Source organism: Myotis davidii, unplaced genomic scaffold (genome assembly GCF_000327345.1).
Source record: "Myotis davidii unplaced genomic scaffold, ASM32734v1 scaffold924, whole genome shotgun sequence".
Taxonomy (NCBI): domain Eukaryota; kingdom Metazoa; phylum Chordata; class Mammalia; order Chiroptera; family Vespertilionidae; genus Myotis; species Myotis davidii.
Window position 1 is genome coordinate 882097 of NW_006294764.1, and position 15650 is coordinate 897746.

General features: G+C 42.5%; 1 protein-coding gene across 2 annotated transcripts in view; it reads left to right on the forward strand.

The window, feature by feature from the left end:
* The first annotated feature begins 6188 nt into the window (after window positions 1-6188).
* Window positions 6189-15650, forward strand: part of EIF2B3 (eukaryotic translation initiation factor 2B subunit gamma) — an 89739-nt gene continuing 80277 nt past the window's right edge. Inside the window, exons 1-2 of one of the 2 annotated variants that reach the window (XM_006769253.2) lie at window positions 6189-6253; window positions 11173-11329. In XM_006769253.2, the coding sequence (XP_006769316.1) occupies window positions 11182-11329 (148 nt within the window). In that variant the 5' untranslated portion in view covers window positions 6189-6253; window positions 11173-11181. The other variant, XM_006769254.2, reaches the window with a different exon arrangement.

A 15650-nucleotide genomic window follows, 5' to 3' on the forward strand; every position in this document is an offset into this window, starting at 1 on the left:
CATGTGGAGAAAATAAATTTGGTGGATGATACTTTAATGATGGGTATATGTCATTAAACGTTTGTCCAAACCCATAGAATGTATAACACCAAGGGTGAACCCTAAGGTAAACTATGGACTCTGGGTGATTATGATGTGCCAATATAGGTTTACCAATTGTAACAAACGTACCACTCTGAAGGGGGATGTTAATAATGGGGGATGGTATGCAAGTGTAGGGGCAGGGCATATATGGGAAATCTCTCATCTTCCCCTCAAGTTTGCTGTGAACCTAAAATTGCTCTTAACAAAATAAGTCTTTTTAAAAAAGAGTTACATTCACAGGATTTTACAGGATTAATATAAAGGAGTGAGTGAATTGCTACAAATGGATTGCTCAAGTGTCCATTCCTTTGCTTTCTGGATCTAGGTCAAAACTAAATTCTTGCCCTAGCAGGTTTGGCTCAGTGGATAGAGCATTGGCCGGTGGACCGAAGGGTTCCAGGTTCAATTCTGGTCAAGGGTACTTACCTTGGTTTCAAGCTCAATCCCCAGCCCTGGTCGGGGCATGTGCAGGAGGTGTCTCTCTCATATCAATGTTTCTCTCTCTCTGTCTCTCCCTTCCTCTCTGAAATCAATTTTAAAAAAATTTTTTTTTAAAAAGGAAATTCTGTGTACTTGAACTATTAAAGTCCTAATTAATGAAGGTTCTTGCCAAAACTCTCTATATAAACACTGTAGCATCATTTGCTAACTTATCATGATTCTATTAGGCAACTGCTGGGCCTGTGTACAAAAACAAAACATAAATATTTTTATGCCTGCAGTTGGTTGCCAAAGTAGAGTTTCTCTTTCCTCTCTAAAAATAATAATTTCCTGCCCCATTGACAAGTCCACAGCCAAATGGAGTAGGTGAATATTGTGACATGGCCAGCAAATTCCCAGAGAGAGATCTCTGCAGATAGACTGTGGGAAGAGTATTTCTGAGCCAAGGCCCAACTTTTGAAAGGTTTCTTTTGTCTCCCATTGTTCAAAGAGACCTTCTTAAACTATTGACCTTCTTAAACTATTCCCCCACAACATACAAACACATAGACACAAATGCCTCTGGCAGGAGAAATGTGAGCGGGCAACGAACAGGGAACAGCCTGTGTTCAATAAGCATTTATCAAGTACTTCCCATGTGACTAATAAATAAAAATAAACAATAAGCATGAGGTTAGGCATGAGGGATAATAATATAGACTGACGTCATAAGAAGGAATGTTCAGGAGAAGAGATCTCAGTGACCCCAGCCCTCAGCCCAGTTTTCCCAACACCAAATGGAAAGTCAGGAAAACATTAAAAAATGTTTAATTCATTCACTATTATTTACTTAGCATGTCCCAGGTCCTGTGGTAGGAAATGTCCTGTTCCGGAAAGAGGAGCAAGTAAGATATAGCCTCAAAGGGTGATAGAGAAGACACGGAAAAGGGGATGACAGTCCTCTATGGTGAGTGCCATAGGTAAGCACTAGAAACAGTGGGAGCCAGAAAGAAGGAATCCACAGACAGCAGCTCTTAAAGTAAGACACTTGCAGGGTATCTGTCAGGTCAAAACTATTTTCTTAATAATACTAAAACACTATTTGCCTCTTTTATTGTATTGATGTTGACACTGATGGTGCAAAAGCAATAATGTAAAACTGCTGGTGCTCTACATGGATCAAAGCAGTGATACCACACTGTGTTCATAGTTACTTACACACACTTGGAATAAAAATAATAAAGCAAAGTAAGTTTCACTTAAGAATGTCTGATAACACAATAAAATAATTTTATTAAATTTGCTCATTGGGTACATTTCTTTTTAATATTCTGTGATGAAATAGGAAATGTATTCTGTGATGAAATAGGAAATGTACATACTACAGAAGTATGATTATTTGTCTCCAGAAAAAGCACTTGCCTGAATGTTTGATATGTGAACTACTGCTTTTTTCATAGAACACTATATTTACTTGTTGGGCAGTCCGGCCAGTGCGGTTCAGTTGGTTGAGCATCATCCCATGCACTAGGAGGTTGTTGGTTCGATTCCCAGTCAGGGCACATGCCCAGCCAGCCACTTCAAGGAAAACCACTAACAGTATTTGTTGCCAATGATAATAGTTGAGCTTTCAAAAGAAAATCAGAAGTTTGGAAAAGTTGTATCTGTCATTATCAGCTTGCCAGCTTTCCAATATTTAAGGACTTTTCTGATGAAATTAGTGGTGACAGTAACAAATGTTATTTTAAAAATATTGTATGGGGGGCAAGGGACTGTGGGGGTACAGTGGGGGGGAAAGGACATATATAATACTTGCAACAATAAAGAATTATTTTAAAAATAAGTAATAAAAACATTGTATAAATTAAGGGCAAGAGAAATAAAGGAAAAATAAACAAATGGGACTACATCAAACTAAAAAGCTTCTGCACAGCAGAAGAAACCAGCATCAAAATGAAAAGGGAACCACTGTATGGGAGGACATAATTTGCCAATGATATAACTGATAAGGGGTAATTTCCAAAATATATAAAGTACTCATACAATTCAACAAAAGGAAGACAAGCAACCCAATTAAAAATGGACAGAGGAGCCCAGTCGTTGTGGAGGTCATGGTTCAATTACTGGTCAGGGCACATGCTCAGGTTTCAAGTTTAAACCCGAACATCCAAGGAGCCCTAACATGACCTTTCTTACCCCACCTCTATTAGCCAACCACACATGCTGAAAATGATGGCATAGAAACAAAGGAAAAAGAGGTCAACCGAGAGTTCCCCTTCCTTTTGGTCCTTCCTTACTCATCAATAAAAGAGTGTTGGTAGCCCAACCTGTGTGGCTCAGTTGTTTGAGCATCAAACTATGAACCAGGAGGTCACTGTTCCATCCCGGTGGTCAGGCACATGCCCGGAATCTTCCCTCCACCCCCAGTAGGGGTCATGCAGGAGGCAGCCAATCAATGATTCTCTCTCATCATTGATGTCTTGATGTTTCTATCTTTCCCTCTTCCTCTCTGAAATCAATAAAAACTTATTTTTTTAAATGGACTTGAACAGACACTTCTCCAAAGAGGACATACAAATAGCTAAGAGACTTATGAAAAAATGTTCATCACTAATCATCAGAGAGATGCAAATTAAAATGACAATAAGGTATCACCTCATACCTGCTAGAACAACAAGTGCTGGCCAAGTTATGGAGAAAAAAGAACCCTAGAACACTGCTGGAATGCAGACTGGTGCAGCCACTATGAAAACAGTATGGCATTTTCTCAAAAAAAAAAAAGGAACTGCCATTTGACCCAGTGATCTCACTTATAGGAATATAACCTAAGAATCTCAAAACACTAACCAGAAAGAATATATGCACCCCTATGTTATTTATAATAGCTAAGATCTGGAAACAGCCCAAATGCCCATCAGTAGATGAGTGGATAAAGAAGCTGTGGTACATTTACATGGTGGAATACTATGTAGCTGTGAAAAAGAAGGATCTCTTATCCTTTGAGAAAGCATGGAAGGACCTGGAGAGTATTATGCTAAGTGAAATGAACCAATCAGAGAAAGATAAGTATCACAGGATTTCACTCATATGTGGAATCTAATTAATAAAAGAAACTGATGAACAAAATAGATCCAAAGACATGGAAGCGTGGAACAGACTGACAAATCTCAGAAGGAAGGGGTGGAGGGGCGGGAGATTAACCAAAGAAGTTATATGCATAACCCACGGTCAGACACTAGTGCAGTGAAGTCCTGAGGGGGATGAAAGGGGTTGATGGGCGGGGGGGGACATCTGTAATACTTTCAACAATAAAGATAAATTTTAAAAAATATTGTCAACATTGGGAGGATCTGCATAACTCAGTGAACCAATATTTTACAAATGATCAGTGCATCAAGTTGCAAAATTACGCATGGGTAAAATGTCCACTCAAAATGCAAGTATTATAACAGTACAAAATGTTCATTGATATAATGATTCTACATTGTAACTAATCTTTCACTGAGTTTTGGTGTAGTATCAAAGATGAATACCTACAACTATTTGACAAAGCTATTAAAATAGCTCTCTTCCAATTACCTATCTGTGTGAGGTCAGTTTTTCATCATATAATTCAGCCAAAACAATGTATCACAACTGATGGGAAAATCCAACTGTTTTCTACTTAGCCAAACATTAAAGAGATCTGTAAAGGCAAAACCATGACATTCTTCTCAATAAAATATTTTATTTTGAAAACATATGTTTTCATAAAAATGTTATTTATGTTCCCATGTAGTAGTTTTATTATTTTTATTTTTTAAATGAATAGTTTTTCTAATTTCTCAATTTAAATTGTTAATATGGTAAATGTCAATAAATATAATTCATATAAACAAAAGTTCTTTGGAGGTCTCAATAATTTTTAAGAGTGTAAAGGGTCCAGAGACCAAAAAGTTTAAAAACCACTGCCCTGAGAGAATAATTTAAAATGAGTTTAAATGCAGCGATCCCTCAACTACTTTCCCTCAACTAGTTCCCTGAAAACTTTTGCTAGTTCAAACATGAGCATTTTAAATGAACACTAGATATGGAGTTGAATGTTGTCCTTGTTTTATAACTAGATCTTACTTTAAAATTATGCTATAATTCTGAACGCTTCTGTTTGCTTGAGCTTGTACTAAAGAGAGAGAGAATCTTGCTGCAGAAGGAAAAAGTAGTTAAATTTTGGGTCTTTTGTAGTCAAATCAATCACACCATGGCTCGCTTTTACCAATACACTCAGTGTTATAGTTGAGTTAAAATAATTAAGTATGCAATAACTGATCACCAGCAGCATAAAGTGAAGGAGAGACAGTGCTGGAATAAGGCTGGTTTTATGGATATGGCCTCAGGTCTTTCTTTTTAGTAGGATTGCAGCTGAGCTTCTATTCTCTGGGGACAATTACAAGTCCTGTCTTTCTCACTGACTGCAGTATCCCCACCAGCTAGCATCTAAGACTGCTTTGCACATGTTAGGCACTCAATAAATACTGTTAAAATGAAGCCAAACTCCTTTTCTTTTTTATTACAAAAATTAGACTGCCTCCTAATTGACAGCTAAAGCAACTCAACGTTTAGCAATAGATATATCTGGGCCGGTGTGGCTCCGTGGTTGAGCTTCGACCTATGAACCAGGATGTCTCTGCTGAATTCCTGGGCTTCATCCCCGGTGGGCGGTGTGCAGGAGGCTGCCCATCAGGAAGCTTCCAAAATATTGGGAAATTGCAGAAATGTGTGGGAAAGAGAGAATGACCATTGTTCTTGTAATCTGCAACTTAACAAACCACCCTAAACTTACTACTTAAAACAATTACTTTATCATCTCTCACAATTGTTGGAGTTGTCTAGACTCAGGTGTTTGTGCAGTTGCAGCCTCTTAAGTAGTCTCCCTGCTTCCAGAGTGATCCTTCCCAAGCCTGTCATATTGTCCCTTCTATTTAATTCAAGGTCCTCACAATGGCCTATAAGGCCCACAGGATCCGAATTCTCCGCCTTTTCCCCTATTGCCTCTCCGACCTCCTGGGCCATCATTCATCTCCCCCAGCTTACCTCCCTTGAGTCATGTTGGCTTCTTTGGGTGTTCTTCGAACATGCAGTCTCTCCAGGGCCTTTGTGCTTGCTGGCCAGCCTTCTTGGAAGGCTCTTACCCAAGATCTCCACTTGACTCTCTCTCTTCAAGCTGTCCAGTATCACTGACTCAGTGAGGTCTCCATTGACGGACTTCCCCCTATCCCCCACTCTTTTGATGGCTGAATGTGGATGTTCTCCGTGCAATAATAGTCTGGTTCAGAAAGTCGACGTGAGTCGCCACGTTGGACCTCATGGATGTAGAGAGCCCTGTCCTGCACAGGCATTGGGTGATTTCTCCACAGGCTAATCCAAAACTGCGGTTCCCAAATGAGCTCTCTTTTCACGGAGTGGTAGTCGGAACCAGGTTCTAGAAGGAGAACTCCCTGCAGGAAGACCGTGATCTTTTCCGATCTGGGTTCCAGGAGCCCAGCACAGGGAGGGACCCTCAATGCTGTTGGTGATTTGTGAATGAAGAGCAAGGGCGGCCCCGCCTACTTTCCCCCGAAGGTGCGCGCGCCTCTGGTCCTCAATCTACCGCTCGGCGCTCGGCCCGTTCCGTCCCGTCCCATCGATCAGCTCGGCCATCGCGCGCCTGCGCCTTCGGCTGTCAATCGGAGGCGGCGTGCGGAGTGCGGGGAGCGGCGCGCCGGGAGCTGAGGTAAGTCTGCGGCTCTGGCGCTGCCGGGCCGCCTTCGAGCTGCTGGGCCGGGGCGTGGGGCACTGTGCTGGCCACCCAGCCCCGCTGCATCTGAGGGAGGCGGCTCCTCGAGCCTCGCCTGGGAGGGCCTCAGAGGGTACACGGGCGTGCAGAGCCCTAGAGTCGCCAGCTCGAGTCCCTGCGCGACCCGGCCGGCCGGGAAGCCAAGTGTCCAAACTAGAAGAGAACCTGGGAAGAACCCGCGCCAGCCACCTCGTGCAACAGGTGGAGAAACTGAGTGTCAGGGAGCGGAGGATCTGCCGAAGTCACAGCGCGTGAACCCCACACCCAGGACCCGACGCCCTTAGCGCAGCGCCCGAACTCCTTCCACGTGAGCCCTTCGTTCACAATTCTCCTGTTTGTAGTTGTTTAGGTGCAAGGCAGTGACATATAAGATGGAATACAGTAAGCTCTGTGTGAGAGATCGATTATGACACCGTGTTTTCTCTCACCCGGTTACAAAGGGATGAGGCCACGGGGCTGTGATGGAAGCGTGTCTGCGCTGCCCTGACCGCCCTCTCCCACTCGAGAGGCCGCGGAGAGACGTTGCCTTGATTCCCATCCCACCGGGTCCCGGCAGTGACTTCGAGGCATCGACAGCCGCCTGGCGTCGCGGATAGTTATGTCCGTGTTGTAGCCCAGAGCCTCGCAGAGAGCGAGGAGACCCGGTCCCGGCCGGCGCGCGGGTTCTGCGGTCTGTCCGTCTGCACCGGTTCGCCCCCTGCGCCGGGTGGTGAGGGCCACAGACGCTCATTTCCAGACGCCGAGTGCCTGGCGCCTGGCGGGGCGGTGGGTGGGGATGTGGGGGTGGAGGTCCCGGGATAATACAGCGATGACACGCCCCCGCCTTGAAGGACCTCGCGGGGAACAGACATTGCAGTCCATGGGCGTTAACGCCTGTGAAGGCAGAGGCGTCTGGACATGGTGGAGAGCAGCACCTGCGGGGGAAGGAGTCGCTCTACCAGGAGGGTGGGCAGGGTGGGGAATGACTGCTTCGGCCAGATGGTTCTTACCACGGCGTCTTCAAGTGTAATCGGTGACTACTGGGCCCCGGGAAAGGCGCCTGGGAAACAGGAATGGTAACACAGACCGGAGCGATACAGCAGCGTGGGTCATTGGCAGCCGCTAATAATACTAGCTTTTATAGCGCTGGCTCTGGGCTTGGCGTTATTTTGTGTGCCTTACGTAGCTTAACTTATTTATCCCCCACAACTCTGTGCCGTAGAAACGATCCTTATCCTCACTTAGAACATGAAGAAAGCCGAGGCCTAGGAAAGTGATGGCTCGCACAGCTCACCTGGTGGAGCTGGAATTCACACCCAGCCCCTCTGGCTCCAGGGCACTTACCGCCAGGCACCTTTCTGGGAACTGAGGTGTCAGGCCCCTGGTCACACCACCTGTAAATGGCAGAACCAGAACTCAGACTCGGGCCTTTTGGCTCCGGAACTACCAGTGCTCTATTTTTTTTTTAAAAAAAAAAAACATTTTTATTGATTTTAGAGAGAAAGAGAGAGGGAGAGAGAGAGAGAGATCAGTGATGAGAATCATTGATTGGCTGCCTCCCACGTGCTCCCTATTGGGGATCGAGCTTGCAACCCGGGGCATGTGCCCCTGACCAGAATCGAACCCGGGACCCTTTAGTCTGCAGGCCAATGCTCCATCCACTGAGCCAAACCAGCCAGGCCAGTGCTCTATTCTTAATAACGTCAGATGTGAGGGGCGTTATAGAGTGCCAGATTGAAGTTAAATTCTAATCTGAGTCCATGCTTGCTGCCATCGAAATTCTTTAAGTGTGAATATTGTTCAAGAGCCTTCATTTTGAATGTAAGTACTACAGTTTAGATATTAATGCGAGGGGCCAGGACTGATCATAATGATGGTAAAGGTGCAACATTATTTGCCAATTTTATGTTAAATAAATATCTTTTTCTGAACATTGCATTTCACACTTGTATTAAAAAGATTGCATTATTTGTTGTAAGTCAAAATGTCAAAGAATACTTTTATTTTCACTTTTTTAATCTTCATCTGAGGATATGTTTAGAGAGAGGAAGGGAGAGAGAGAGAGAGAGAGAGAGAGAGAGAGAGAGAGAGAAACATCTATGTGAGAAACATTGATCCGTATCTCCCAGACGTGCTCCGACCTGGGAACGAACCCACAACCTAGGTATGTGCCCTGCCTGGAATCGAACTCACAACCTTCTGGTGTACAGGACGACGCTCCAACCAACTGAGCTACCTGACCGGGGCAAAGAGTGCTTTTATTTTTAATCAATTCGGATTTATGACCTTTCACTGTGCCTCTTTTCTGTGGTAGCTGCTGTAAAGAGATTCTTTTGAAGGTCAGATAGGTTCCTTAAATATGGATTCCTAAAAAGGAATTCATTTTGATTGTTTCTGCAATTGAGCTTTTCAAATCTAAATCCAGATACAAGCCTACATTTGTGTTTAATATAGTTGGGGGTAATGAGAAAATGGGAGCAGTTGGCTGAATTATTGGAGGAATCTTAAGTCATTTCATACTTTTCAGAGACCTACTATGCTTGTAGTGTGCAGTTGATTTTAGCCAGAAGTTATAGAAAGTTTCAAGGAATAGGAACTGAATCAGAAGCCCACTTGGTAACCTATTACTTCTTCAAGAGTCAGTGCAAGTATTACTTTCTATAAAACCTTCCCTGTCTTTTCTAAGAAAACTCAGGTATTACCTTCACTATTTGCCTACTTCATCTTGGATATACACTGAGTGGCCAGATTATTATGACCACCCCACCAGTACAATGAAGTGAATTAGTTATGCAAATAATAATAATAATAAAACCTTGAGCCCTGGCCAGTTTGGCTCAGTGGATAAAGCGTTGGCCTGGGGACTGAGCGGTCCTGGGTTCAATTCCAGTCAAGGGCATGTACTCAATGAAGTATTGATGGGGTGGTCATAATAATCTGGCCGGTCATAATAATCTGGCCACTCAGTATATCTCTGCAATAGCACTAATGATAGCATGTTATAATTTACTGAATTTGTCTTCTGTACTTAATTGTGAGCAATTCAAGGGCAGGGGCCAGATTTTTTAAATTTATATTCCTTCTCCAGCCTATCTGCCCAGCTGGAGTATATACAAGGTGGGGCAAAAGTAGGTTTGAGGTTGTAAGAACTATAAGTGAAACACACAGTTTATTCTTGTATTATTTTTTATTTAACTAGAGGCCTGGTGCATGAAATTCATGCACTGGGGGTTTGGGGGTGACGATGTGCCCTCAGCCCAGCCTGCGCCCTCTCACAGTCCAGTACCCCTCGCTCCTTACCGCCCACCTGCTCGCTGCTCCTTACCACTCAGTTCGCTGCTCCTTAGTGCTCTAAGAGGTAGGAGAGGCTCCCACCACTGCCACTGCACTTGCTAGCTGTGAGCCCAGCTTCTGGCTGAGCAGCACTCCCCCTGTGGGAGCGCATGACCACCAGGTGGAAGCTCCTGCGGTGAACGCCTGCCCCCTGGTGGTCAGTACTCATCATAGCGACCCGTCATTCTGGTTGTTGTGCCCCATAACAGTTGCTTAAGCTTTTATTATATAGACTAGAGGCCCAGTGCACGAATTCGTGCATGGGTGGGTCCCTCAGAGTGGCCTGTGGAGATCGGGCCCCAGCTCGCACTCCCAACCTCGCAGCCCTGCATCCCTGCCTGGCACCCTGCCTTGGCCTGGCGCTGCCCCCTCACCTGCTCCACCATCCCACCTGCAGGGCGATCGATTAGGGCTGGGCCGCCTGCCTGGCTCCCTGAGCACCTGGGAGCCGGGCGGCGGCCCTGCCCCCTGCTACCACTGCTGTTAGCCATCTGCTCACCTGCTCCACCACCTACCATGGTCCCGCTCTTGTCAGGGCCCATCAGGGCCGGCAACACCTTCACTGCTGCCCATTGCCAGCGTTGTGTAGCTGGCGCAGCCTTTTTTCGCACCGCCCTCTGGTGGTCAGCGCATGTCATAGTGAGCAGTCAAACTCCTGGTCGAACTACTGCCCCAGGGGACAATTTGCATATTAGGCTTTTATTATATAGGATTATTATATTACTATAACAGTTGCTTAGGCTTTTATTATATAGATTATTATATTACTAGAGGCCCAGTGCACAAATTTGTGCACCTGTGGGCCCCTCAGCCTGGCTTGTGGGATTGGGCCGAAACCAGCTCTCTGACATCCCCCAAGGAGTTCCGGATTGCGAAAGGGTACAGGCCAGGCCAAGGGACCCCACCGGCAGGCTAACCTACCGGTTAGAGCGCCTGCCCCCTCGTGGTCAATGCATGTCATAGTGAGCGGTTGAGCAGCCTTAGCATATCATTAGCATATTATGCTTTGATTGGTTGAATGGCTGACTGGTCAACCAGACACTTAGCATATTAGGCTTTTATGATATAGGGTTTGCCATACAAAGAATTACAATTTTTGCCTCACCCTATATTGGTAAGAGAATATGATAAAGATTATGTTTACTACAGCTAAGGAACCTTTCTTTTTTTTTTTCTTTTTTAATATATTTTATTGATTTTTTACAGAGAGGAAGGGAGAGAGATAGAGAGTTAGAATCATCGATGAGAGAGAAACACCGATCAGCTGCCTCCTGCACATCCCCCACTGGGGAAGTGCCCGCAACCCAGGTACATGCCCTTGACCGGAATCGAACCCGGGACCTTTTAGTCCGCAGGCCGACGCTCTATCCACCGAGCCAAACCGGTTTCGGCTAAGGAACCTTTCTGATCGGGTTATTGGAGTTGGGAGTGATGCATTTGACATAGTGGGTATCAATAGCCTAGATAGAAATAGCATTATTAGTGTGTATGCTTCAATTTTTGTTACTTTTTCCCCTGTTAATTGTTTTTCTATGTGATTGCAGTTGGGAAAAATGGAATTTCAAGCAGTAGTAATGGCAGTTGGAGGGGGATCTCGGATGACAGACCTGACTTCCAGCATTCCTAAACCTCTTCTTCCAGTTGGGAACAAACCTTTAATTTGGTACCCATTAAACCTGCTTGAGCGTGTTGGATTTGAAGGTGAGCTATGGTAATGACATGCACTTATAAAACTTTTAGGGTGTTTGATCCCAATGATTTGTCGTTTTTATGAGGGTGAGAGAGGAGAGGATGAATGAGAGAAGACTAGGACTCTGTTGATTGGAGACTGGCCTCTTTAAATTAGGAACATAGGAATACTCTATTGCTGTGTGAAAAAAAGGTTGAGAAATAGTGGGGATTCACACACTTCATACTCAATACTTACTGTTAATCTATATGTGCCAAGTTATATATTAGCACTGGGGTACAGAATTGAAAAGATAACTAAGCCTCTAGTGGTTCTCAACCTTATTATTGCCACGACCCTTAAATACAGTTCCTCATGTTGTGGTGACCCCCAACCATAAAATTATTTTCGTTGCTACTTCATAACTGTAATTTTGCTACTGTTATGAATCATATTGTAAATATCTGATATGCAGGATGTATTTTCATTGTTACAAATTGAACATAATTAAAGCATAGTGATTAATCACAAAAACAATATGTAATTATATATGTGTTTTCCGATGGTCTTAGGCGATCCCTGTGAAAGGGTCCTTCGACCCCCAAAAGGGTCTCAACCCACAAGTTGAGGACCGCTAGGATAGAGTGTCAGCCTATGGACCAAAGGGAACCGGATTCAATTCTGGTCAAGGTCATGTACCTTAATTTCTGGGTCCTCCCTGGTCCAGGCCCTGATTGGGGTGTGTGCAGGAGGCAACTAATCGACGTGTTTCTCTCACGTCAATATTTCTCTCTGTCTTTCCTTCTCTTTCTTCCACTCTCTAAAAATCAATGGGAAAATATCCTTGGGTGAGGATTAAAAAAAAAACAAGAAAAGATAACTCAGGTCCTGATCTCCATTAGACCTTAAAGTCTAACAAAGAGATACACATATAAATCGATTATCACTGTGTAGTATGGTAAATGTTACAATGGAGGTACATTGGAAGTGCTTGGGTATACAGAGGAAGTTGCTGTTTCAACTTGAGGGATTCAGGGAACACTTCACAGAGTTGCTGGCCTTGAGTTAATTCTTGAAAACATAGATTATCAGATTGACAAGCGAGGAGAGAGTATTCCATGCAGAAATGATGAGATACAGACTCATGATCAGTACAGCATGTTCTGGCAACTGCTATTCATTCTGTGTGGCTATAATATAAAGTATAAGGAGGCGTATTATATGTAATGAGAGAGGTAAGCAGGGGTCATGCTATAAAGTGCGTTGTCTTTCATGCTGAGGAATTTAGATTTTTTTTCCCTGAAAGCAGTGGGAAAACAGTGAAAGGTTTAAACAAAAGTATAATGTGGTTAGATTGGTATTTTAGTTATTCTATGTCAAGTATGTCCTTTGCATCTTTAGATAAACTTTAGAATTAGCTTATCAATATCTACAAAAAGGGTTGATGGGATTTTGATTATAATTGAATTGAATCTGTAGACCAATAGGAAGAAAATTCACATCATAATAATACTGAGTCTTCTGATCCATGAGCATGGTATATCTCTCTCTTTATTTATATCTTCTGTAATTTCTCTCAGTAATTTTATAGTTTTCCGTGTGTAGGGCTTAAACATATTTTATTAAATTTATCTCTAAGTAGTTTATATTTTTGATGCTATTGTAAATGGTAATTGTTATACAATATTCTAATTTCCAGTTGTTTGTTGCTAATACATAAAAATAAAGGTTGTTTTTTAAAATATTTTTTTTATTGATTTCAGAGAGGAAGGGAGAGGGAGAGAGAGATAGAAACATCAGTGATGAGAAAGAATCACCAGTCGGCTGCCTCCCGCACACCCCCCACTGGGGATTAAGACCTCAATCCAGGCATGTGCCCTTGATTAGAATCAAACTTGGGACCCTTCAGTCTCCAGGCCGACGCTCTATAAACTGAGCCAAACTAGCTAACGCAAAAAACCATAGTTTTTTATACTAACCTTTTATCCTGCAACTTTGCTTAATACATTTATTAATTCTGATAGCTTTTTTGTAGATACTTCAGGATTTTCTATACTTGGACTTAATTGACATTTGTAGAACATTTCACCCAATAAAGCAGAATATACATTCTTTTCAAGTACTTTTACCAAGATAGACTATATTTTTAGAAACAAAACAGTTCTCAATAAATGTATAAGGATTAGAATCATACAAACTATATTCTCTGACCATGGTAGAGTTAAATTAGACATCAATTACAGAAAGATATCAAGAGAATCCTAAGAATTTGGAGATTAAATCACATTCTTCTACATAATCTGTGGTTTAAGAAGAAATCACAAGGGAAATTAGAAAATATTTTGAATTTACTGAAAATGAAATACACTGTATTAAAATTTGATATAGCTAAAGTTCTGTTTATAGGAAAATTTATAGCATTAAGCACTATAGTAGAAAAGAAGAAATGTCTCAAATTATCATCAAAGTTCTTTTAGAAACTAGAAGAAGAAGAGCAAATGAAACCTAAATAAGTAGAAAGAAGATTTTTAAAAAGATAAAAGTAGCCCTGGCCGTTGGGGCTGAGTTGGTAGGGCAACTTCCTGTGCACTGAAAGGTTGCTGGTTTGATTCCCAGGTTGCTGGCTCCATGCCCCGGTTGTGGGCTTGATCCCCACTAGGGGTTGTGCAGGAGACAGCTGATTGACGTTTCGCTCTCACATCAATGTTTCTCTCTTCCTCTCTCCAAAAATCAGTTTAAAATCTTTAGCCCGGCCGGCTTGGCTCAGTGGTTGTGTCAACCTATGAGTTAGGAGATCTCGGTTTGATTCCCGTTTGGGCCAGGTGCTAGCTCGATCCCCACGGTTCCCAGTGTGGGGCATGCAGGACGTGGATTAATGATTCTCATCATTGGTGTTTCTGTCTCTCTCTCCCTCTCTCTTCCTCTCTGAAATCAATAAAAATATATCTTTAGAAAACAGAATATTAGATGATCAAGTTTTAAAAAGATAAGAGCAGAAATAAATGAAATAGAAAACAAAAGCATTAGAGAAAAATCAATAAAATTGTTAAGTCTTTAGTTAAATTGATCTGGGAAAAAAAGAGAAAAGAAATTACTAATACAGACAGTCCCCAGGTTATGTCGGACTCGATGTATCTTGTTTCGTGGTTACATCGCCATCTCCCATTTATTTATTAAAAAAAAATGTTCCATCATTTCGATGTATGTACATATGTGCTTTATTTTTTTATTATTTATTTACCACAAGTAAAGGTCAGGAATTGTTATCTTTCTTTAAAATTTTTTTTACTGTTTCACTTCATTACTGCTGTGTATGTGCTTCATGTGAATGACGTGGGTGTTTATGTACGTGGGTTCCGACTTACAGCGAAAATCGCGTTTAGGAACGGATCTCCGACTTAACCCAAGGACCTACTGTAACAGTAATGAGAGAGGAGACATATCTACAGACCCTATAGACATTAAAAAGATAAGGGAATATTATGAACAACTTTATAGTAATAAATTCGATAACTTAGATTTACAGTTTTTTTTGTTTTGTTGTTTTTGATTAGTTAAATCTTTATTGTTCAGATTATTACATTTGTTCCTCTTTTTTCCCCCCATAACTCCCCTCCACTCAGTTCCCACCCTACCCTCCTCCCTCACTCCCCACCAACTGTCCTCATCCATAGGTGCACGATTTTTGTCCAGTCCCTTCCTGCTTCCCCCTCACGCCTCCCCCACCCCCCCAAGAATAGTCAGTCCATTCCCTTTCTATGTCCCTGATTCTATTATAATCACCAGTTCATTCTGTTCATCAGATTATTTATTCACTTGATTCTTAGTGATAGATGCATGTTTGTTGATAGATGCATGTTTGTTGTTCATAATTTGTATCTTTACCTTTTTCTTCTTCTTCCTCTTCTTAAAGGATACCTTTCAGCACTTCATATAATACTGGTTTGGTGGTGATGAACTCCTTTAGCTTTTTCTTATCTGTGAAGCTCTTTATCTATTCTTCAATTCTGAGTGATTACTTTGCTGGATAAAGTAATCTTGGTTGTAGGTTCTTGGCATTCATCACTTTGAATATCTTGCCACTCCCTTCTGGCATGCAGTTTCTGTTGAAAAATCAGCTGACAGTTGTATGGGTACTGCCTTGTAGGTAACTGACTGTCTTTCTCTTGCTGCTTTTAAGATTCTCTCTTTGTCTTTTGCTCTTGGCATTTTAATTATGATGTGTCTTGGTGTGGTCCTCTTTGGATTCCTCTTGTTTGGGACTCTGCACCTACTGGACTTGAAAGTCTATTTCTTTCACCAGGTAGGGGAAGTTTCCTGTCATTATGTCTTCAAATAACTTTTCAGTATCTT